This window comes from Schistocerca serialis, chromosome 2 (genome assembly GCF_023864345.2).
Source record: "Schistocerca serialis cubense isolate TAMUIC-IGC-003099 chromosome 2, iqSchSeri2.2, whole genome shotgun sequence".
Lineage (NCBI taxonomy): Eukaryota > Metazoa > Arthropoda > Insecta > Orthoptera > Acrididae > Schistocerca > Schistocerca serialis.
This window is the reverse complement of record NC_064639.1, coordinates 866,558,413-866,581,549: the sequence shown is the minus strand read 5'-3', so window position 1 is coordinate 866,581,549 and position 23,137 is coordinate 866,558,413. Positions and strand designations below refer to the sequence as shown.

Sequence of the window (23,137 nt, the reverse complement as noted above, 5' to 3'; positions counted from 1 at the left end):
CCTTCTCTAGTGTTAGTTTTCCTCAACAAAAGTAGTCGATACCAGAAATATTCTCAAATATTAAAACAGGTCAACATTTTCTAAGTTGTTTTTCTAAAAAGATTCATATGATTTTGTACACGACGTGTTATATTATAAGCTAAAATCTGCAAAAAGAAATTACTTTATTTTCCCTGTTACAATCGATATGTACTGGCCTGGATTGTAGAGTTAAAATAATTTTAAGACATATTTGAAATTACGAAATATTTGGCACACTTAAAATTTCTATTATGAATTACAAAAAATCAGTACTGTTTATTGTTTATTTCTGGATTCATTTGTAAATTAAAAGAAGTTCATTTGTCAAGAAAATTTGCAAACCCTTTGGAATATTGTTATTACCGCAGAGTGAGGTAGTAGTGGGCATGCCTCTGATGTGACCGGACGTATTTACGTAGTTTGGAATAATAATGTAATTTCGGCTTTGTTAATGTAAAAATTCAAAAGACGGTGTGATACAGAAAAATGTGAGAGAATAAAATATTCATGAAAAGAAAAAATACAGTGAAAGCATTACTTCAGAGTTAATTACGTCAATCGGAAACATGGGATCCTAAACACGAAAATTTCAATTTCAAGAATCAGCCTCTAGACATGAAGAATTGGAGCCAACTACGAGAAAAGAAGACAAGTAAAAAGTTTATTGTAAATCTTACTCCTCTCGTAAAAGAGTTAACCCTAAAGACAGTAACAATCAACAAATGATGTGAGGGAGGGGTAGATTACATTCTAAACACTCTAAAATTTTGTATACGCAGTGTTTTTTTTTTTACACTCTGTATGATAAGATACCATATTCACATCCAAATTGCTAGGAAGGTTCCATATGCATAACACAAGAAGTTAAATGAGCAGTAGGACGGTGAAGTGTTAACTGCGCTGTATTGTTCAAAACCTGTAGAATAAATTACATTTCACAAACAAAACAAAAACATCACATAAGGCGTAAAGCTTCTGACTGGAGGTACGTTGAGGACTAGACAAGGAGGAACGTGAGAGTCGGGTAGAGCTGCATCGCGTTGTGTCGCGATTCACAGCTGCAGGCTTATGCTGTCTGGGTCCACACCACTTGTCGACCCGGACGCATCTGTCCCTATGGCGCTACCGTCGCCTTCTTCCTCTTCCGTGTCTTCCTCAGAAAGGTCCGGACCCAGGAGGTTCATCTTCTGCAGGTCCACGAGGGTGCTCACCGCGACGGTGGGCAGAGCCTGCTGCCGCACGGTCGGGGGTACTGAAGACTCACTGGCGTATACTGGCTCATGTTCTTCCGGCAAGTCGCTGGACGAGACGTCGATAGCCACTCCCGGATTCGCCTGCAAGAAACCAAGGCATCAGTCAGACAATTCATATGACAGCACTAAGGAACGTAGAAAGTGCTGAGGTGCGTGAAGGGCTAACGGGAAATACTTTTGTGAAATATCTAGTTGCACTGAGATCTCTATTCGCTATTTTTAGCTGCTTTCTGTCATCATTTAGATGCACATAATGAATTAAGAATAAGAGGAGCCGCTGTCATAAAATATGTGGTGAAATCGAGTTAATTCTACACTCATGCTCATAAATTAAGGATAATGCTGATACATGGTGAGACAACGCTCTGGTGGGCAGTTTGTCCTTTACCTCGGGGTAAGACCATGCGGTGCGTGTGACCTGTGGTCGTCGCACGGTGGCGCGGTGGCGCTGGTAGCAGTCCACATATGCAGAGGTTTGTTGGTGCATGTCAGAGTATGGTGCAGCGGGTAAGTGTGCAGACGTTTTCAGACGTGCTATTGGTGATTGTGTGTTGAAAATGGCACATATTGATGACGTTATGAGAAGTAGAATACTAAGGCAACTGGAGGCCGGTCAAACACAGCAGGCCGTAGCTCGGGCCCTCCGTGTGCCACAAAGTGTGATCTCAGGATCATGGCAACGATTCCACCAGACAGGAAACGTGTCCAGGCGCTACAGTACGGGACGTCCACAGTGTACAAATATATGTAACCATCAGTGCCCGCAGACGGCCACGGGATACTGATGGTAGTCTTGCTCAGGACCTTACCGCAGTCACTGGAACAGCTCTCTGCAGACACACAGTCTACAGACGACTGAACAGACATGGTTTATTCGCCCGAAGACCTGCAAGGTGAAGTCCATTGACCCCTGGTCACAGGAGAGCCCGTAAAGCCTGGTGTCAAGGACACCGTACATGGTCATTGGAACAGTGGTCCCAGGTTATGTTCATGGACGAGTCCAGGTATAGTCTGAACAGTGATTCTCGCCGTGTTTTCATCTGGCGTGACCAAGAACCAGATACCAACCCTTAATGTCCTTGAAAGGGATCTGTATGGAGGTCGAGGTTTGATGGTGTGGGGTGGGATTAGGATTGGTGCACGTACACCCCTGCATGTCTTTCACAGAGGAACTGTAACAGGTCAGGTGTATTGGGAAGTCATTTTGCACCAGTATGTCCGCCTTTTCAGGGGTGCTGTGGGTCCCACCTTCCTCCTGATGGATGATAACGCACGGTCCCACCGAGCTGCTATCGTGGAGGAGTACCTTGAAACAGAAGATATCAGGCGGATGGAGTGGCCTGCCTGTTCTCCCGACCTAAACCCCATCGAGCTATTCTGGGACGCTCTCTGTCGACTTGTCGGTGCACGTCTTCAAACCCCTACGACACTTCAGGAGCTCCGACAGGCACTTGTGCAAGAATGGGAGGCTATACCCCAGCAGCTGCTCGACCACCTGATCCAGAGTATACCAGCCCGTTGTGTCCCCTGCGTACGTGTGCGTGGTGGTCATATCCCATACTGATGTCGGGGTACATGCGCAGGAAACAGTGCCGTTTTGTAGCACATGTGTTTCGGGACGGTTTTCTCAACTTATCACCAATACCGTGGACGTACAGATCTGTGTCGTGTGTGTTCCCTATGTGACTATGCTATTAGCGCCAGTTTTGTGTAGTGCCACGTTGTGTGGCACCACATTCTGCAATTATCCTTAATTTATGAGTATGAGTGTAGATCATTGGCACTATTCATGTGCAAATGATGTACAATGAGTAAATTTTGCAAGTTAAGTATACATGATTTGTTTCAATGAATGATTACATGCTGAACGTTTTTCTCTTTTTTAATCACTCCTCCGGTACCAACCTCTTCAGCTCAGAGTAGCAGTTGTACCCTACGTACTCAGTTATTAGCTGGATGTATTCGAATGTTTTCCTCTACAGTGTTTGCCGTCCGTCTAGTACCATGTAAGTCATTCCCCGATGTCTTAACAGATGTACTTTCATCCTGTCCCTTCTCCTTGTCAGTGTTTTCCACATATTGCTTTCCACTCAGATTCTGCGCAGAACCTCCTGTTTCCTTACCTTATCGGTCCACCTGATTTTCAACACTCGTTTGAAGCACCACATCTCAAATACTTCGACTCTCTTCTGTTCCCGTTTTCCCACACTCCGTGTTTCACTACCATACAATGCTGTACTCCAAACGTACATTCTCAGAAATTTCTTCCTCAAGTTAACACCTATGTTTGATACTAGCAGACTTCTGTTGGCCAGTGCTAGGCTGCTTTTTATGTCCTCCTTGCTCCGTCCGTCATAGGTTATTTTGCAGTCTAGGAAGCAGAATTCCTTAACTTCTTCTACTTCGTGATCCCCAATGTTGATGTTAAGTTTTTGGCTGTTCTCATTTCTACTACTTCTCATTACTTTCGTATTTTTTCGATTTACTCTCAATCCATATTCCGTACTCGTTAGACTGTTCGTTCCATTCAACACATCGTGCAATTCTTCTTCACTGTCACTGAGGATAGCAATATCACCAGCGAATCTTATCATTGTTACACTTTCACCCTGAATTTTAACCCCACTCTTGAACTTTTATTTTCCTCATTGCTTCTTCGATGTCTAGATTGAACGGATGGGGCGAAAGACTGCATCCTTGTCTTACATCCATTTTAATGCGAGCACTTCGTTCTTGGTCGTTCACTCTTATGTTCTCTCTTGGCTCTTGTACATATTGTATACTACCGTCTTTCCCTATAGCTTACCTTTTTTTCTCAACATGTCGAACACATTGCACCATTTTACATCGTCTAACGCTGTTTCCAGATCGACAAATCCTGTGAACGTGTCTCGATTTTTTTTTCCAGACTTGCTTCCATTAGCGACCGCAACGTGAAAGTGCCTCTCTGGTGCCTTTACCTTTCCTGAAGCCAGACTGAACGTTCAAAGACTACTAAATGCTATGGTGGCTTAAATTAAATGAAAATGGACATATCAACGGAACTAGCGAAATTAGTGACATATACTCAAATTTAACAATAAAAATTGACATTAACACTATAAACGCCGCCAGATTTTAATCGAAAATTCGTCTCTAGAATATAAGGAATAGTTGCAGGAATAGTAGTCTTTTATGGTGAAACAAGCATCATAAATGTAGCGGTGCAAGAACAGAAGGAACAATATCTGAAATATTATGGAAAATTACGAGTGTTCATTGGCTCTGGCTAAATAGCTAATCAACAGAGAAAAATACATAGTTCACGTATTTCTGTACAAGACAGTATATACCATCATCACGTAATCAATAACAAGAGATCACGAGAGAAAGAAAATATGTAAAACTAAATGTTGCGTATTGGGTATGGATTTCAGTCAGGACTTAAATTAGAAATCATGTATTATAAAATTTCTTGAGTTTAGCAACATTTGCTCTACGCGTAATAAATTGTTGTAATTAAAACACGAGAAAGGTTGATTACTCTGCATGCTTATTTGAATTAATGTCATGGAATAATACTATGGGGCAATTTCAAACATAGTGGCAACATATACATTGCATCCCCTGTTCATCAATTTACTCTGGACTTTCTGTTGTTGGACACTTGTGCCTGCACCAGGTTTCCGTTTTGTCTTCAGGCATGACACAAATAGCAGCTGATTCCGCTTTACAGACTCGGCAAATCTCCATGATCTGTGACGAGGCGTGAACGTCCAACACTTGTCACCTACTCGTGGTTTAATCATCTTTCAACCCTTCCCATAGACGTTCACATCAGTAGCATGCGAACAGCCAACCAGTTTCGCCGTTTCCGAGATGCTGGCTCCCATCTGCCAGGCCACAACAATATGCCCTTTATTAAGGTCGCTCACGTCAGTGGTGTTCCCCATTTGTGGACAGTACCATCGCTCATTTGATTCCCCATTTGTTTCTGCTCCGATTATACACTTTAGCGGGCGGCATTCTGTATCGAGGTGGCGTCGCGGTCGTCATGTTTTGGCTCGTCAGTGTAAATACACCAAGAGTGTGCAAAGTACAGACCTGAAAAGTGAGTTATGCAAGGGGGCTTCTCTCCTGTGTCAACGTCTTCATCTCAGTGTAGCAGCATCACACAATGTCTGCAATTATGTGCTAATCTTTGTCTCTCCCTAAAAAGCTTACCATTAACAGCTCCCTCTAGTACCATGTAGTTACTCCATACTATCCAGTGTTTTGCAAATATTGTGCAGAGGACCTTCTCATTTCGTACCTTACACCCACTTAGTTTTCAACATTCTTCTGCATCTCACAGCCTGCGATTTTATTTTTTTCCGGGGGTTTCCCACACTCCATGATACACCTCCGTAGTGCGATGTGCTCCCAGTCTACATTCTCAGCCATGCCTTCCTCAAATTGAGGCTTACAATTGATACTAATCGACTTCATTTTGCCAGAAACTCTCTCCTTGTGTGTGCTAGTCAACTTCTTATTTCCTCCTTGTTCTATCCATTATGTACTACACTCCTGGAAATGGAAAAAAGAACACATTGACACCGGTGTGTCAGACCCACCATACTTAATCCGGACACTGCGAGAGGGCTGTACAAGCAATGATCACACGCACGGCACAGCGGACACACCAGGAACCGCGGTGTTGGCCGTCGAATGGCGCTAGCTGCGCAGCATTTGTGCACCGCTGCCGTCAGTGTCAGCCAGTTTGCCGTGGCATACGGAGCTCCATCGCAGTCTTTAGCACTGGTAGCATGCCGCGACAGCGTGGACGTGAACCGTATGTGCAGTTGACGGACTTTGAGCGAGGGCGTATAGTGGGCATGCGGGAGGCCGGGTGGACGTACCACCGAATTGCTCAACACGTGGGGCGTGAGGTCTCCACAGTACATCGATGTTGTCGCCAGTGGTCGGCGGAAGGTGCACGTGCCCGTCGACCTGGGACCGGACCGCAGCGACGCACAGATGCACGCCAAGACCGTAGGATCCTACGCAGTGCCGTAGGGGACCGCACCGCCACTTCCCAGCAAATTAGGGACACTGTTGCTCCTGGGGTATCGGCGAGGACCATTCGCAACCGTCTCCATGAAGCTGGGCTACGGTCCCGCACACCGTTAGGCCGTCTTCCGCTCACGCCCCAACATCGTGCAGCCCGCCTCCAGTGGTGTCGCGACAGGCGTGAATGGAGGGACGAATGGAGACGTCTCGTCTTCAGCGATGAGAGTCGCTTCTGCCTTGGTGCCAATGATGGTGGTATGCGTGTTTGGCGCCGTGCAGGTGAGCGCCACAATCAGGACTGCATACGACCGAGGCACACAGGGCCAACACCCGGCATCATGGTGTGGGGAGCGATCTCCTACACTGGCCGTACACCACTGGTGATCGTCGAGGGGACACTGAATAGTGCACGGTACATCCAAACCGTCATCGAACCCATCGTTCTACCATTCCTAGACCGGCAAGGGAACTTGCTGTTCCAACAGGACAATGCACGTCCGCATGTATCCCGTGCCACCCAACGTGCTCTAGAAGGTGTAAGTCAACTACCCTGGCCAGCAAGATCTCCGGATCTGTCCCCCATTGAGCATGTTTGGGTCTGGATGAAGCGTCGTCTCACGCGGTCTGCACGTCCAGCACGAACGCTGGTCCAACTGAGGCGCCAGGTGGAAATGGCATGGCAAGCCGTTCCACAGGACTACATCCAGCATCTCTACGATCGTCTCCATGGGAGAATAGCAGCCTGCATTGCTGCGAGAGGTGGATATACACTGTACTAGTGCCGACATTGTGCATGCTCTGTTGCCTGTGTCTATGTGCCTGTGGTTCTGTCAGTGTGATCATGTGATGTATCTGACCCCAGGAATGTGTCAATAAAGTTTCCCCTTCCTGGGACAATGAATTCACGGTGTTCTTATTTCAATTTCCAGGAGTGTATTTTGCTTCCAAGGTGGCAGAATTTCTTCACTTCGTCTTTTACGTGGTCCCAGATTTGGTGTTGAGTTTATCGCTAATCTCCTTTTCGCTATTCCGCATTACTTTTGTATTGCTTTGATCTACTCACATATCATATTTGGAGCTCAAGTAGCCCGTTAATTCTCTTCAAGAAATCCTGTAATTCCATCTTCACCTCCACATAAGACAGTAACGCCATCAGCATATATTAATAATATTACCCTTTCACCCTGAATTTTAATCCTTGTTCCAAATCTTTGTTTCCTTCATTGCTTCTTCGAAATATAGGCCCTGTTTAATCTGAGCTCTTTTTTACTTGTCTCCTATTCTTAGTTTCCACTCTTGAGTCTTGTACATATTGTATATTAACTTTTTCCCTTGGCTTCACCATGTATGTGTTTCCCATTATAATGAACACAGTTCTGCCTGCTGACTCTCACTGAGTACACCTCTACCTCCCTCTGTCTGTCCACCTTATCCTCCCACCCCTGTCTGTCTCGTATGTCTCTTCACCTCCTCCTCCCCTCTCTTTGTCCATTTCCTCTACCCCATCTCTCGGGCTACATCTCCCTCCCCTTGCCTCTGACCATATGTCCCTTCCCATCTCCTTTTCCAACTACACTTCCCCCTCTTCCTGTACCACTTACAACTACCCTTTCCACCAGCCTCGTGCTTCTCCACTGCCTCCACCTCAATCTGTTCATCCCCTCCTGTATACAACTTAATCTTTCCCATACCATATCCTTCTGAATTCTTAGCCGTGGATAACAGGTTAGTAGCATGGAGAGCTGCATCAAACCAGTCTCAGGACTCAAGACCACAACAACAACAACAACGATAACAGGTTGGTAAAACAGGTCATACCATATCAACACAACACACCTACCTTTCACAGCAGCTTACATGTTGGGGCCAGGAAAACCTTTTCTTGCCCTTCACACATAGGCTGCCCTGCAAAGCAATTTCATTTGGCAGGACAATATTGTTCCTGCACAGCATACCTGTTATACAGTGCTGCCTATACACCAGGGGCTAAAAAAAAGCACAATTTTGCCCTTATCTCCTATTTGAGCTAGCAGGTTATAAACCCCACAGCGCTGTTCTGCTGTTTCTGTGCCACATTTGGTTGAAATCGATCCAGTGGTTTGGGAGGAGATAGTGGCTGTACACATATCCACCCAGCCACACACACACACACACACACACACACACACACACACACACACACACACACACACACAACTGCTTTAAACATCTATCAGATTATCTATCTTTACGTACAGTGTGAGGATTCTAAACTTGTACTCTATATTACATTGCTGAACCCTTTTCTCAGTTGACAAATTCTACCAATGTGTTTTGGTATTTTTTACTCTGTTTTGCTTCCACTGTCATGCATAATGCCAGAAATGCCTCTCTGGTACCTTAACTTTTCCTTTTCCTAAAGCCAAACTGATCATTGTCTATCAGTTCCTCAATTTTCTTTTCCAGTCTTCTGGATTTTACGCTAGTTAGTAATTCGGTTGCTAGCACTATCAAGCTGACTGTGTGATAGTTCTCGCATGTATCTGCTTTTGTAGTCTTTAGGATTGTGGGAATGATGTTCTTCTGAAGGTCTGATGTCATTTCTCCACACAGACATCCTAAACACTAACCTGATTAATTTTTCTGATTACCACTTCCCCGATGATTTTAAAAATTCGGAAGTAATGTTGCCTATGCCTTCTGCCTTGTTTGGTTGCAGGTCTGCCAAAGCTCTGCCAAACATTGAATCCAACAATGGATCCTCAGTTTCCTCCCAATTGTCAATAGCTCCACCTTCCATGAAGTTATGCGACAGTTGTTCCACTTCACTAGGGGCACTCAGAGTATTCTTTTTCGCTATCTGCTATCTATCCTCTGTATTCAACTGTGGAAATACTTTTGCACTCTTTAACGTTGACGCTTTTCTTTTCAAATCCTCCTAAAGTTATGTAGCAAACCACTGTTCAAATCTAAACTGAAATCGTTTATGTATGTTGTTAGTTTCTTGCGTGTTCAACGGGTCGTTTCGACAACGTGCTATGGTGTGGAAAGGCCAAAAGGTTTACAAATAAGAAATGTTTTCTCTATGTAAACCTGGCTACTTGTTGTTCATTTGCTTCATTTATATTATTTCATTGTTCCTTTAACCTTAATCTACAATGAAACTTAATAAATCTAGCCCAACCACATACTGATATTATGTATTAAGAAATTCAGCTGTTTAGTAAAGAAATTCAGAAATAAAAATGCTTTCAGTTTGAAATAAAAATTGCTTTGAGTTTTCTTTTGAAAACTTAATTTTCTAAAAAAAAAAAAAAAACCGCATACGGGTGTCGGTCAGGTACTTTTATGGCTGTATGTTTTACCCCTTTCAGTGAAAGAGTATGGTATAGCTGAGGTTAGTGCTCCTAATGACAACAAGTTTCCATGCAATGTATATTTTGCCACTATGTTTGGAATCGATCCATAGCATTATTCCATATGACAACTACGTGTTCACATGTCGACCCGAAGACGCTGTCAGTTATGACTGCAGTGTTAACTGAATCATCACGATTGGACAGGGGGTCAATTGAAACGTGTCACCTAGTCGGGTTAATCACTTCACGAGGTCGGTGATCATGTCTGAATATGCTGTTATCCAGCCGAACAGCTGCTCGAAACGTGCACCGTCTCAAGAAAGCAGGCCCATTCTAGCAGTGTAATGATGTCGGGGATATTAACCTTGTACATTCACGGAGCCACCATGAACCTTGCCGTTGGGGGGGAAGCTTGCGTGCCTCAGCGATACGGACAGCCGTACCATGGGTGCAAGCACAACGTAGGAGTATCTGTTGAGAGGCCAAACAAACGTGTGGTTCCTGAAGAGGGGCAGCAGCATTTTCAGTAGTTGCAGGTGCAACAGTTTGGATGATTGACTGATCTGGACGTGTAACACTAACCAAAACGGCCTTGCTGTGCTGGTACTGCGGACGGCTGAAAGCAAGGGGAAACTACAGCCGTAATTCTTCCAGGGCATGTTGCTTTACTATATGGTCAAATGATGACGGCGTCCTCTTAGGACAGGGTTCTAAATACAAAATCAAACAGGGGTAATGCAGGAGTAGGTTTAAAAATTAATAAAAAAAATAGGAGTGCTGGTAAGCTACTACAAACAGCATAGTGAACGCATCATTGTGGCCAAGATAGACACGAATCCCACGCATACCACAGTAGTACAAGTTTATATGCCAACTAGCTCCGCAAATGACGAATATATTGATGAAATGTATGATGAGATAAAAGAAATTATTCAGATAGTGAAGCGAGACGAAAATTTAATAGTCATGGGTGACTGGAATCCGATAGTAGAAAAAGAAAGAGAAGGAAACGTAGTAGGCGAATTTGAAATGGGGGTAAGACATGAAAGAGGAAGCTGTCCGGCAGAATTTTGCACAGAGCATAACTAAATCATAGCTGACACTTGGTTCAAGAATCATAAAAGAAGGTTGTATACATGGAAGAGGCCTGGAGATACTGGAAGGTTTCAGACAGAATATATAATGGTAAGACAGATCTTTAGGAACCAGGTTTTAAATTGTAAGACATTTCCAGGGGCAGATGTGGACTCTGATCACAATCTATTGGTTATGAAGAAACTGCAAAAAAGTGGGAATTTAAGGAAATGCGACCTGGATAAACTGAAAGAACCAGAGGTTGTACAGAGTTTCAGGGAGAGCATTAGGGAACGATTGACAGTAATGGGGGAAAGAAATTCAGTAGAACAATATTATGGAAATGGAAGAGGATTTAGATGAAGATGAAATGGGAGATATGATACTGCGTGAAGAGTCTGACAGAGCTCTGAAATACCTGAGTCGAAACAAGACCCCGGAAGTAGACAACATTCCATTAGAACTGCTGACAGCCTTGGAAGAGCCAGCCCTGACAAAACTTAACCATCTGGTGAGCAAGATGTATGAGGCAGGCGAAATACCCTCAGACTTCAAGAAGAATATAATAATTCCAATCCCAAAGAAAGCAGGTGTTGACGGATGTGAAAATAACCGAAATATCAGTTTAATAAGTCACGGCTGAAAAATACTAACGCGAATGCTTTACAGACGAATGGAAAAACTGGTAGAAGCCGACCTCGGGGAAGATCAGTTTGGATTCCGCAGAAATGAGGGAACACATGAGGCATTACTGACCCTACGACTAAATTTAGAAGATATTTTAAGGGAAGGTAAACCTACGTTTCTAGCATTTGTAGACTTAGAGAAAGCTTTTGAGAATGTTAACTGGAATACTCTCTTTCAAATTCTGAAGGTGGCAGGGGCAAAGTACAGGGAGTGAAAGGCTATTTACAATTTGTACAGAAACCAGATGGCAGTTATAAGAGTCGAGGGGCATGAAAGGGAAGCAGTGGTTGGGAAGGGAGTGAGACAGGGTTGTAGCCTATCCCCGATGTTATTCAATATGTATATCGAGCAAGCAGTAAAGGAAACAAAAGAAAAATTCGGAGTAGGAATTAAAATCCATGGAGAAGAACTAAAAACTTTGAGGTTCGCCGATGACATTGTAATTCTGTCGGAGGCAGCAAAGGACTTGGAAGAGCAGCTGAACGGAATGGACAGGGTCCTGAAAGGAGAATATAATATGAACATGAACAAAAGGAAAACGAGAATAATGGAATGTTGTCGAATTAAATCTTGTGATGCTGCAGGAATTAGATTAGCAAATGAGTCGCTTAAAGTAGTAAATGAGTTCTGCTATTTGTGGTGAAAATAACTGATGATGGTCGAAGTAGAGAGGATATAAAATGTAAGCTGGCTATGGCGAGAAAGCGTTTCTAAAGAAGAGAAATTTGTTAACATCGAGTATTGATTTAAGTATCAGGAAGTCGTTTCTGAAAGTATTTGTACGGAGTGTAGTCTTGTATGGAAGTGAAAAGTGGACGATAAATAGTTTGGACAAGAACAGGATAGAAGCTTTCGAAATGTGGTGTTACAGAAGAATGCTGAAGATTAGATGAGTAGATCACATAACTAATGAGGAGGTATTGAATAGGATTGGGGAGAAGAGAAGTTTGTGGCACAACTTGACTAGAAGAAGGGATCGGTTGGTAGGACATGTTTTGAGGCATCAAGGGATCACAAATTTAGCATTGGAGGGCAGCGTGGAGGGTAAAAATCGTAGAGGGAGACCAAGAGATGAATACACTAAGCAGATTCAGAAGGATATATGTTGCAGGAGGTATTGGGAGATGCAGAAGCTTGCACAGGATAGAGTAACATGGGGAGCTGCATCAAACCAGTCTCTGGATTGAAGACCACAACAATAACAACATGGTAGTAATCTAACGCACTACGACAGCTGCGGACAACTTGAAGTTAATTGCAAATCACGTAGATCTTTGGATGCCAGATGTCTTCCCTGACGGGAGTAGCAACTTCCAGCTGGATAACTGTTCATCTCAAAAGGTTAGAGATGTGGTACAGTGGCTTGAGAAGTATGATATTGAACTGACATTGGTGTCTCGACCACCAAATTGGCCTCATGTGAACCTTATGGAACATATCTGGAGGCTATTGGATGCTAGTTCCGTACCCTCAAACCTGTAAGTAGAACTAAGAACTTGTCGACTCCATGCTATGCAGAATTGTTGCTATGGTGGATTCCAAATGGGTACCAACACGCTATTAAGCACGGCTGGTAATGTATTTATTATTCAACAAGCTAATGTACATAGATTGTATTCATTGGTTTGCTTATGAGAGGACTGTTCAATAAGTAATGCAACATTTTTTTTTTTTCTGAAAGCCAGTTGGTTTTATTCAGAATTGCAGTACACCGTATTATTTCCCTTTATTTTGCCTATAAAACCCTATTTTAAACATTCTCTCTGTTGAATGGGACTGCTTTACGCCACCTTACTGAGAGGGTCTGTATGCCCGCATGGTACCACACTTCTGGTCGACAGCTGAGCCAACGTCTTGCTGCGTGAATAACCTCCCCATTACCCATTTACTGCTAGCCGTGGAGTGCATCCTTGATTGAGTCAAACAGATGGAAGTTGAGGTACGGTATCTGGGCCATAGACTGGAAGAGGAAAAACGATGCAATGAAGTTTTGTGGGCTCCTCTCGCGTGCGCAGCTTTGTATGAGATCTTGTGTTGTCATGAAGGAGAATTTCGTTTGCATTTTTATGGCGACGAACAGGCTGAAATCGTTTCTTCAATTTCCTGAGGTTTGCACAACATACTTCAAAGTTGATCGTTGCACCATGAGGAAGGACATCAGAAAGGATAGCCCCCTCAGAATCGTCAGGACTTTACCGGCTGAGGATGCGGCTTTGAACCATTTCTTCAGAGGAGAGTTGCTGCGTCGCCACTTCATGGATTGCCATTTTGTCTCCAATTGGAAGTGATAACCCTGTTTCATCGCCTATGGCTATGTTCGACAAAAATGTCACGACCAGCCTCGTAACGTGTAAGCGATTCCTCACAGATGCTCGTTCGTTGCACTTTATAGTCTTCTGTTAGGAGGCGAGGAACCCAGCAGGTACACGTCACTGAGTACCACAAGTGGTGAATGAGTGTGTCAGCACTACCAACAGAGACGTCCAGTTATGGAGCGGGGTGTGGATTGTGACCTGTCGATCACCTCGAATGAGAGTGTAGACACATTCCAATCTTTGAGCAGTCACAGCTGCGTGTGGGCAGTCGGCACGCGAAAGATCGGACAGGTTTGTGCGACCTTGTTGCGGTGTTAACAGAAGCCTCACCTAACGGCTTACCGTGCTTTTGTTCACTGCTAGGTCTCTGCATACATTCTGCGAGCGCCTATGAATGTCTGCGATGCTCTAGTTTTCTGCCTAAAGAAACCCAATGACAGCTCCCTGCTTGGAACAGACCTCTGTTACAGATGCCTTTTTGAAGGGTATGTATAGCGCCGCCAGCAATTGGAAGTTCATGAAACCATAGGGGTGAAGCGGAAATATTCTACGAGATCCTATAAAAAATTCCACATTGTTCGAGGCGAAACTGGCCGAGAAAAAAGAATACGTTACATTACTTACTGAACGCTCCTCGTATAATGTGATATGTAAGGAAGGGACACGCATGCAAAACAACGCCTCTGGGAATGAGAGTGAAGCACTTACCTGTTGCGGAGGGGAGTCCTCCACAGTCTCGTGGGCTATCCGCAGCAGCGCCAGCGCCGCGGTCCGGCTGGCGGCGGAACGCACCGCCGGCCCGAGGCCGCCCCCGGGGTGGAGGCGGAGCACCAGGCGGCGCAGGTCCGAGGGGCGGCGAGCGCGCAGCAGGCGGAGGGCGCGCGCCGGGGGCGGCAGGTGGGGGCGGCCGGGCAGCGCCAGTGCCTCGCAGCGCCGGCCGCGCTCCAGCCGCACCCCCACCAGCGCCTCGGCCGCCGCCGCCGCGCCGCCGTACACGCCAGCCGCGGGGGCGGAGGCGGGGGCGGTGGTCGGCAGCGGCTCTGGCGACGCCACCACCAGCACCACGTCGGCGCGCTGCATCTGCTCCGCATACCACGCCAGAGGATTCTGCCGACAGGCGACGCGCGCGTCAATGGCTGTCGTGGTAGGCGGGGACGGCCGCAAGTGCGGGCGTAAAAGCTTAGTTCACTGCAGTTTCAGAATCGCAAAACAGCGCCGTGGCTATACTAGTTTCCAGTTTTCCTTCTTCCATCTCTTCTCTTAAGGGGGGCAGGACGTCAAACTGGCCGACCTGGAGCAGGAGAGGCATCACAGGACATTTTCATTTCCACTGTCTATACCTTTACAAGTAAATTCATAAGACATTGTCAGCATGACCAAGAAGGATTCAGGATTCCCACTCGTAGCAGCGGAAGTTCAAAAACATGACAAAATAATTTCTTTTACATGTGAAAATTCATCATTTCTTCACTTACTATTGGCTGCATTTGTTGCTATAGGTACACTTTTCTTCGTAAGTAAGAGAGACTGTTGGATGAATTTTACACAGCATACAAACCATACTTACAGGTGTCTGAAACTCTAGAATCTATTTAATTTATGAAAAAATGAATGAGCTGTTACGTTTTAAACATTATGTTTAGAAAAAAAATCAAATTTTGTAGTTAATTATCTCAATTTTTACCACAGTTTTTTAATAGATTTGGAAAATTCTAGAGTTTCATACACCTGTAATATGGTTTGTATGCTGTGCAAAATTCATCAAAGAATCTCTCTTACTTGTGAAGAAAAATGTACCTGTAGCAACAAATGCAGCCAACAGTAAATGAGAAAATGATGAAATTTCATATTAAAAAAAATTATTTTGTTATGTTTTTGCACTTCCACTGCTACGAGTGTGAATCCTGAATTCTTCCTGGACATGCTGACAAAGTTTTATGAATTTATTTATAAAAGTATAGACAGCAGAAAATAAAATGTCCTGTGGTGCCTCTCCTGCTCCAAGTCGGCCCGTTTGACGTCCTACCCCCCGTAACTTTGTTCTATTACTGGCTGACAAACCCGGCAACGCCCAGTTATTCATTTTGCCAATTTTCAGTTTTCTATTAGAAAAGTAAACAAAAAAAGATTGTATTTGTAGTGTAATGTAAAAAAAATTCCATTTACATGTACTCGTGAAACATCTTTGAAATTATGAAACAGTTTCTGTTCGCAGGGCGCAGTTGCTTCGCGTGTCAACAACGCGATTTTGTAAACGTCTCCATGGCAACGGCTCTTCGTGGCTCTCTAGAAGGCTATTCTTTTCAACTACAGCCGTTTGCGCTTCGCAGTTGGAAGCTGTCAAAAGCGCTGCCGACTGGCAGGGGTTTCCTTAAGTTGACTCGACTGTAAGAGTGTCTTAGTAGTAAGGAATAAATGCGTTAAAACTTCATGAACTATGAGGCATTTTTTCTTGCAACTCAGTGCTTACGACGTCATAACTCTTGAACTGCGTGTCGTACAGTGATATATTTGCGTAGGCACATTCAGTGGCTTATGTGGATACTGTATGCAAACTGTGTTGCGAATAGAATTAGCAAAATGGTTCAAATGGCTCTGAGCACTATGGGACTTAACATCTGAGGTCATCAGTCCGCTAGAACTTAGAACTACGTAAACCTAACTAACCTAAGGACATCACACACATCCATGCCCGAGGCAGGATTCTAACCTGCGACCATAGCAGTCGCGCGGTTCCTGACTGAAGCGCCTAGAACTAGAATTAGCAGAAAAGGGGTAATACATTTTAACGTCATACGTAATGCGGCAGTTTTTCACGCATCTCTGTGTTTATGACGTGATATATCTTGAACTATGATAGGTAAGTGGTTCTTACATCCACAGAGACAGATGTCTGACAGTGAGGGGTATGTGTACCAAGTTTGGTTCTAATCGGTTCGGTGGTTTAGGGGGCGATTTGGGAAAAAGCACAGAAACACGCACGCACGCACGCACAGTGAGTTATTTAACTTTGAAGAATCGTAATAAATGTGAGCAATGACAAAAAGATAACCACTCCATTATCAATCTGTGATGTAAGACTATACAATGCGAAAGAATGAAATATTTTTACGGAATAATTTTCCTGCAATCATTTGAAAACAAGTGCATAAAAAAAAAACAAACCTATTTGAATTCAAAATCTGGTTTTCAAATTTTTATCTAAAATATAAAACTTTTTGTGAAAAAATACTCAATTACATACATCCACGTTTATATAACGTTTGGATATCTAGCTCTTCCCCACAACAATCAGTTTCTCCAGATTGCATATATTCTATACCGATGCCAATCATTTCTCTCTTAGTGTATCATTACTCTTACTCCACCCAAAGTAATAAGCTGCTTAACACAATGTTAATAACACTGAAATTTCTGAAATACCACATATTTATTATTGCATCGAACCATATTGTTATTATTATTTTATATGTATTATGATGTTAACCTACAAAGACTGTCTGGTTAGATGTAAGAGAGGGCATGAAGAGACTAATTTTGTCACATGGAAAAAATGAAATACAGGGTGTCCCACTCAAGCCGGCCGGAGTGGACGAGCGGTTCTAGGCGCTACAGTCTGGAACCGCGCGACCGCTACGGTCGCAGGTTCCAATCCTGCCTCGGGCATGGATGTGTGTGATGTCCTTAGGTTAGTTAGGTTTAAGTAGTTCTAAGTTCTAGGGGACTGATGACCTCAGATGTTTAGTCCCATAGTAATCAGAGCCATTTGAACCATTTGTCCCACTCAAACCTCCCTGATTTCAAAGACCCAGAAAAAAAACTCAGTAGATACGACAGTGAAAAAAGCACCAAATTGTAGAGCATCTCAAAGATTTTATTTATTTATCATCAATACATCTCTACATATGAACCATTTGTAGCACGAAGAATATCCAGTCTATATTCAAAATGTTAAAATGTGTGTGAATTCCTAAGGGACCAAACTGCTGAGGTATCGGTCCCTAGACTTACACACTACTTAAATTAACTTATACTGAGAACACACACACCAATGCCTGAGGGAGGACTCAAACGTCTGGTGGGAGTGGCCGAGTTATATTCAGTTTCTTGCCAAGTTCTTTGTAACATTTCCTCTGTTATTGTTGCAGTCGCATTAGTGATACGATGTCGCACCGTAGGAATATCGTCCGCTTTGGTCGCATACACGTGGTCCTTCACGAATCTCCATATGAAGAAATCAAGCGGCGTAATGGTGGTTGAACGTGGTGGCCAGGCAGATGGTCCTCCGCATCCGATCCAACTATGGGGAAATTTCCTATCCAGGAACTTGCGAACAGCCGTTGACCAATGCGGCGGAGCTCCATTTTGTCGAAAAATGATGCTGGTGCAAGTCTTGTATATGAGGGTACACAAACTGCTCCATCATGTCCAGATGCACTGACAAATTCACCGTTTCTTCCGCAAAGAAGAACAGTCCAACAATCCTGTCATGAATTAGCCCACATCAGACATTTAGTTTAGGGGTATCACGAACATACTCAATAAGAACGTGCGGATTTTGTGAACCCCAAATCCGAACATTATTCCTATTAATCCTTACTGATAGATGAAAGGTTCCCTCAACTGAGAATAAACATCTTTCCAGGAAGCTGGCATCCATATCAATACGCTGCAGCATATCCGCAGCAAATTGTTGTCGGCGTAGTTTGTCGTTCGGCGTCAGATGTTGCAGAATTTGCACTTTCTAAGCAGACATGCGAATACGCTGGTGAACTACACGATGCATTGTTGACCGAGATACATCAAGTTACCTAGATGCTTGACGAATTGACCCACGTGGGCTTCTGAGAAACGTTTGTCTGACGTCCTCCACTGTCTCTTCTGAAACTCCGTAACGTGCACCTCCAGGATGTTTCTGTACACTTCCTGTTGCCAGAAACTTCCTACAACATTCCTTAATTGTTTTCACATCAGTTGGACCAGATTCATACACATGACGATAATTTCTTTGCACAGTAATCGGCGATTTTGTTTCTGCAAACCACACTACTGCTTGCGCGCGCTGCTGTGGAGTCGCCATTTTCACTTCATGTGACCATGCTGCACTCTGGCGACTATACTTGGCACTTCTGACGCGGGAATATACATTCTCTGAGATGCTCTACAATGTGGTGCATTTTTCATCGTCGTAATTACTGTGGTTTTTCTCTCCTGGGTCCTTGAAATCAGGGAGGTTTCAGAGGGACACCTTGTATATATTTCTACCTCCCACCTATTTTCACTAGTAGGTAGACTGATTCACGAAGAAGATTTGTATAAATAATTTATAAACATTTTGTGCAAATTGGCTGAACTAAGATGAATTAAAGTTCTCTGCTGCTGTGAAAACAGATCCACTGCCATCTAGCTGAGAATGGCAGAACTCGTTGGAAGCACAGTTCTGCATTGCATAACGTAGCCCAATTCAAACTGAATGTGCGTGGATCTTCCAGTTCTTTCGGTGTACCAACAAGAGGTGGAACATTTTCGGCGCTGCACTCTCAGTGTGGACTCGCCTTAATGTATTCACATATATTATTTGTTTATACACTTTCCTGGTAAACGAATCTCCACTCGGGAGAAAGAGATGTAGGCCTTTTACTATTATTTAAAAAGATAATGCGGTATGTCAGCTCTATTTCATGGACAGCAACATGTAACCTAAATTGCACTAGCCAAAAAGTCGCAGCATTGCTTATAATCATTGGTCGACTCGTGGGATACTTAAAGAAGGAAACAGACTTCAGCACGATCTTCTTGAGACCTTAAGTATACAAGATGGGATGGCGTTCAGAAATTCCTTGTAGATGACTACAGAAGATTTCGAAAGGCTCCTACAGACGACTTAGGCGGATGCGTTTTGACAAAAGAATACAACTTCAGTTTGCCATTTTGTACTTCCCTCAGACTAGCAATCAGAATTTTCACTCGTAATTCACTGCAAAATCTTTGAACAACAGGCAGTGAGTTATTTAACTTTGAAGTGCCGTAATAAATGTGAGCAATAACAAAAAGATAACCACACCATTATCAATCTGTGATGTAAGACTATACAACGCGAAAGAATCAAATCTTTCTACGGAATAATTTTCCTGCAGTCATTTGAAAACAAGTGCATATAAAAAAACGCATGAATTCAAAATCTGGTTTTTAAATTTTTATGTAAAACTGTCTGCGAAAAAATACTTTAGCAAAGAAAATAGATCTTTCTTCTACGTAAATTTTTTGCAGCAGTGTAGCAGATGACTCAACTCTCAGCTTTCACTTCCCTTGAATCAAACCTAGATGTGGACACGATTCTTTGTATGGTAGGACGAGAAATATTAGGCCGGTGTAGCAGTTTCTTTAGCTATTGAGTTTGTACTCTGCCTTGTGGCTGTTCTAGCACCTGAAAGCTGGCAAACACCGCCCTAGGGGTGTCGGAAGGGTTGCCAAACTCTCAGGCGCTATAGAGCACATTTCTAACGTGCTCAACTAAGGTGCGTGGGTGGCACCGACGTTGTTGCCAAAGTAGGGCATGTGAATTTTAAAATATTGTATATTTGTAACGTGATCGACTAAGGTGCTTGGGTGGCAGCGACAGTTTTGTCAAACTGGAGGGACTTACAGAGCTGTTTTATTCACGCACCTGTTAACGTTGCACCCCACCCGTGATCACGCCATAAGAGGGCGTGAAAAAAAGGTATGAAAATGTATAAGTACCACGAATCACGGTCAGATTTTATCGAACGGTCTGGCGGCCCTTAGCGGTTCCAGTCTGTTCACAACAGCAAAAATTGCGGTCACACTGCCCTCAAAAGGCGTAAGATCGCGTTTAGTCGGGATGCAGCCCCACAATATCCTTAGCTTAGAGTTGAAACGTTCGAGGATGTCAGAGTGTCAAAAGTCGTCAAGAACTTCTTCCTGATGCTCATCGCACTGCGAACCGCCGTTTTCGATCGCAGATTGTGTGGGAATCAACGCCCCAGGGAAAGAAGTGGCTTCATTGACGCCCTTTATGGTAACCTCTGAGGCCTTTCCGTGCCGATTCTGAGCGGCGGTTTGCCTGAAATATTTTCCTCGGACACTCAAAAGAAAACCGCGCGGTTCCAACGCTGGACGTGGTAGTTCTAATCTTCTACGCAGAGTCGTCAGAAAAAGGGCTGAAATGTGTGTAAGAGGGGCCGGAACGTGTTTCCCAACAAGTAATGGCCGCTATCGACAGGGAATCTCAAGTTGATTCCGTATTTCTAGATTTCCGGAAAGCTTTTGACGCTGTTCCTTACAAGCGACTTCTAATCAAGCTACGGGCCTATGGGGTATCGTCTCAGTTGTGCAACTGGATTCGTGATTTCCTGTGAGGATGGTGGCAGTTCGTAGTAATAGACGGCAAATCATCGACTAAAACTGAAGTGATATCAGGTGTTCCCCAGGAAAGCGTCCTGGGACCTCTGCTGTTCCTGATCTATATAAATGACCTGGGTGACAATCTGAGCAGTTCTCTTAGGTTGTTCGCAGATGATGCTGTAATTTACCGTCTAGTAAGGTCATCTGAAGACCAGTATCAGTTGCAAAGCGATTTAGAAAAGATTGCTGTATGGTGTGGCAGGTGGCAGTTGACGCTAAATAACGAGAAGTGTGAGGTGATCCACATGAGTTCCAAAAGAAATCCGTTGTAATTCGATTACTCGATAAATAGTACAATTCTCAAGGCTGTCAATTCAACTAAGTACCTGGGTGTTAAAATTACGAACAACTTCAGTTGGAAAGACCACATAGATAATATCGTGGGGAAGGCGAGCCAAAGGTTGCGTTTCATTGGAAGGACATTTTGAAGATGCAACAAGTCCACTAAAGAGACAGCTTACACTACACTCGTTGGTCCTGTGTTAGAATATTGCTGCGCGGTGTGGGATCCTTACCAGGTGGGATTGACGGAGGACATCGAAAGGGTGCAAAAAAGGGCCGCTCGTTTTGTATTATCAAGTAATAGGGGGGAGAGTGTGGCAGATATGATACGCGAGTTGGGATGGAGGTCATTAAAGCAAAGACGTTTTTCGTCGCGGCGAGATCTATTTACGAAATTTCAGTCACCAACTTTCTCTTCCGAATGCGAAAATATTTTGTTGAGCCCAAGCTACATAGGAATGATCATCAAAATAAAATAAGAGAAATCAGAGTTCGAACAGAAAGGTTTAGGTGTTCGTATTTCCCGCGCGCTGTTCGGGAGTGGAATCGTAGAGAGATAGTATGATTGTCGTTCGATGAACACTCTGCCAAGCACTTAAATGTGAATTGCAGAGCAATCATGTAGAAGTAGATGATACGTCCACGGTGGCAGTGGGCAGAATGTGGAGATGTTTAGCGCCAATGTGACATGATCAACACGCGTTACTCGTCACATGAATTTCTGACCTCTGGCCTTCTTTCTGCATGTGTCGACACCTCGCTGTTTGAAGGTTCGCCGAGTCAGAGGGTAACGTCACAGGGCGCCAAATAGTTGCACCATTAGAGAGGAATCGTGTAGGCACCTTTGAGCCAAATTTCAAACTTATGCATCAGAATGGGATACAATTATGGGGTTTCGAAAAAGTAATCCTTTAACTAACTTGCGCAGTGTAATTTACTAGCACTATGCCAATCTGTCTGGCCACGTATAAATCTTAAAGACGTCAAAAACTTATGCAGCATTTTTCGCCGAAAACCTGTATTCAAGGAATTATCGCTACTTCCCTGTAACTCACAAACGACCAATGTTGTTGTTGTTGTGGTCTTCAGTCCTGAGATTGGTTTGATGCAGCTCTCCATGCTACTCTATCCTCTGCAAGCTTCTTCATCTCCCAGTACGTACTGCAACCTACATCCTTCTAAATCTGCTTAGTGTATTCATCTCTTGTTCTCCCTCTACTATTTTTACCCTCCACTCTGCCCTCCAATACTAAATTGGTGATCCCTTGATGCCTCAGAACATGTCCTACCAACCGATCCCTTCTTCTAGTCAAGTTGTGCCACAAACTCCTCTTCTCCCCAATTCTATTCAATACCTCCTCGTTAGTTATGTGATCTATCCATCTAATCTTCAGCATTCTTCTGTAGCACCACATTTCGAAAGCTTCTATTCTCTTCTTGTCCAAACTATAGGCACAACAAAAAAATGATTCAAATGACTCTAAGCACTATGGGACTCAACATCTGAGGTCATCAGTCCCGAAGGCTTAGAACTACTTAAACCTAACTAACCTATCACACGAGGCAGAATTCGAACCTGCGACCGTACCAGCAGCGCGGTTCCGGACGGAAGCGCCTAGAACCACTCGGTCACAGCGGCCGGCCAATAGGCACAACACAAACAAGTCAATCACATCGTAAAGATTTCAAGGAATACTGTGTCCAAACCAAGGAC

General features: G+C 43.9%; 1 protein-coding gene across 1 annotated transcript in view; it reads right to left on the bottom strand.

Moving 5' to 3' along the window:
* Positions 1–257: 257 nt before the first annotated feature.
* Positions 258–23,137, bottom strand: part of LOC126456475 (uncharacterized) — a 341,682-nt gene continuing 318,802 nt past the window's right edge. Inside the window, exons 9-10 of the mRNA XM_050092226.1 lie at positions 14,425–14,823; positions 258–1,355 (exon numbers count right to left, since the gene is read on the bottom strand). Coding sequence (XP_049948183.1) covers positions 1,074–1,355; positions 14,425–14,823 — 681 coding nt within the window. The 3' untranslated portion in view covers positions 258–1,073. The remainder of the gene's footprint in view (positions 1,356–14,424; positions 14,824–23,137) is intronic.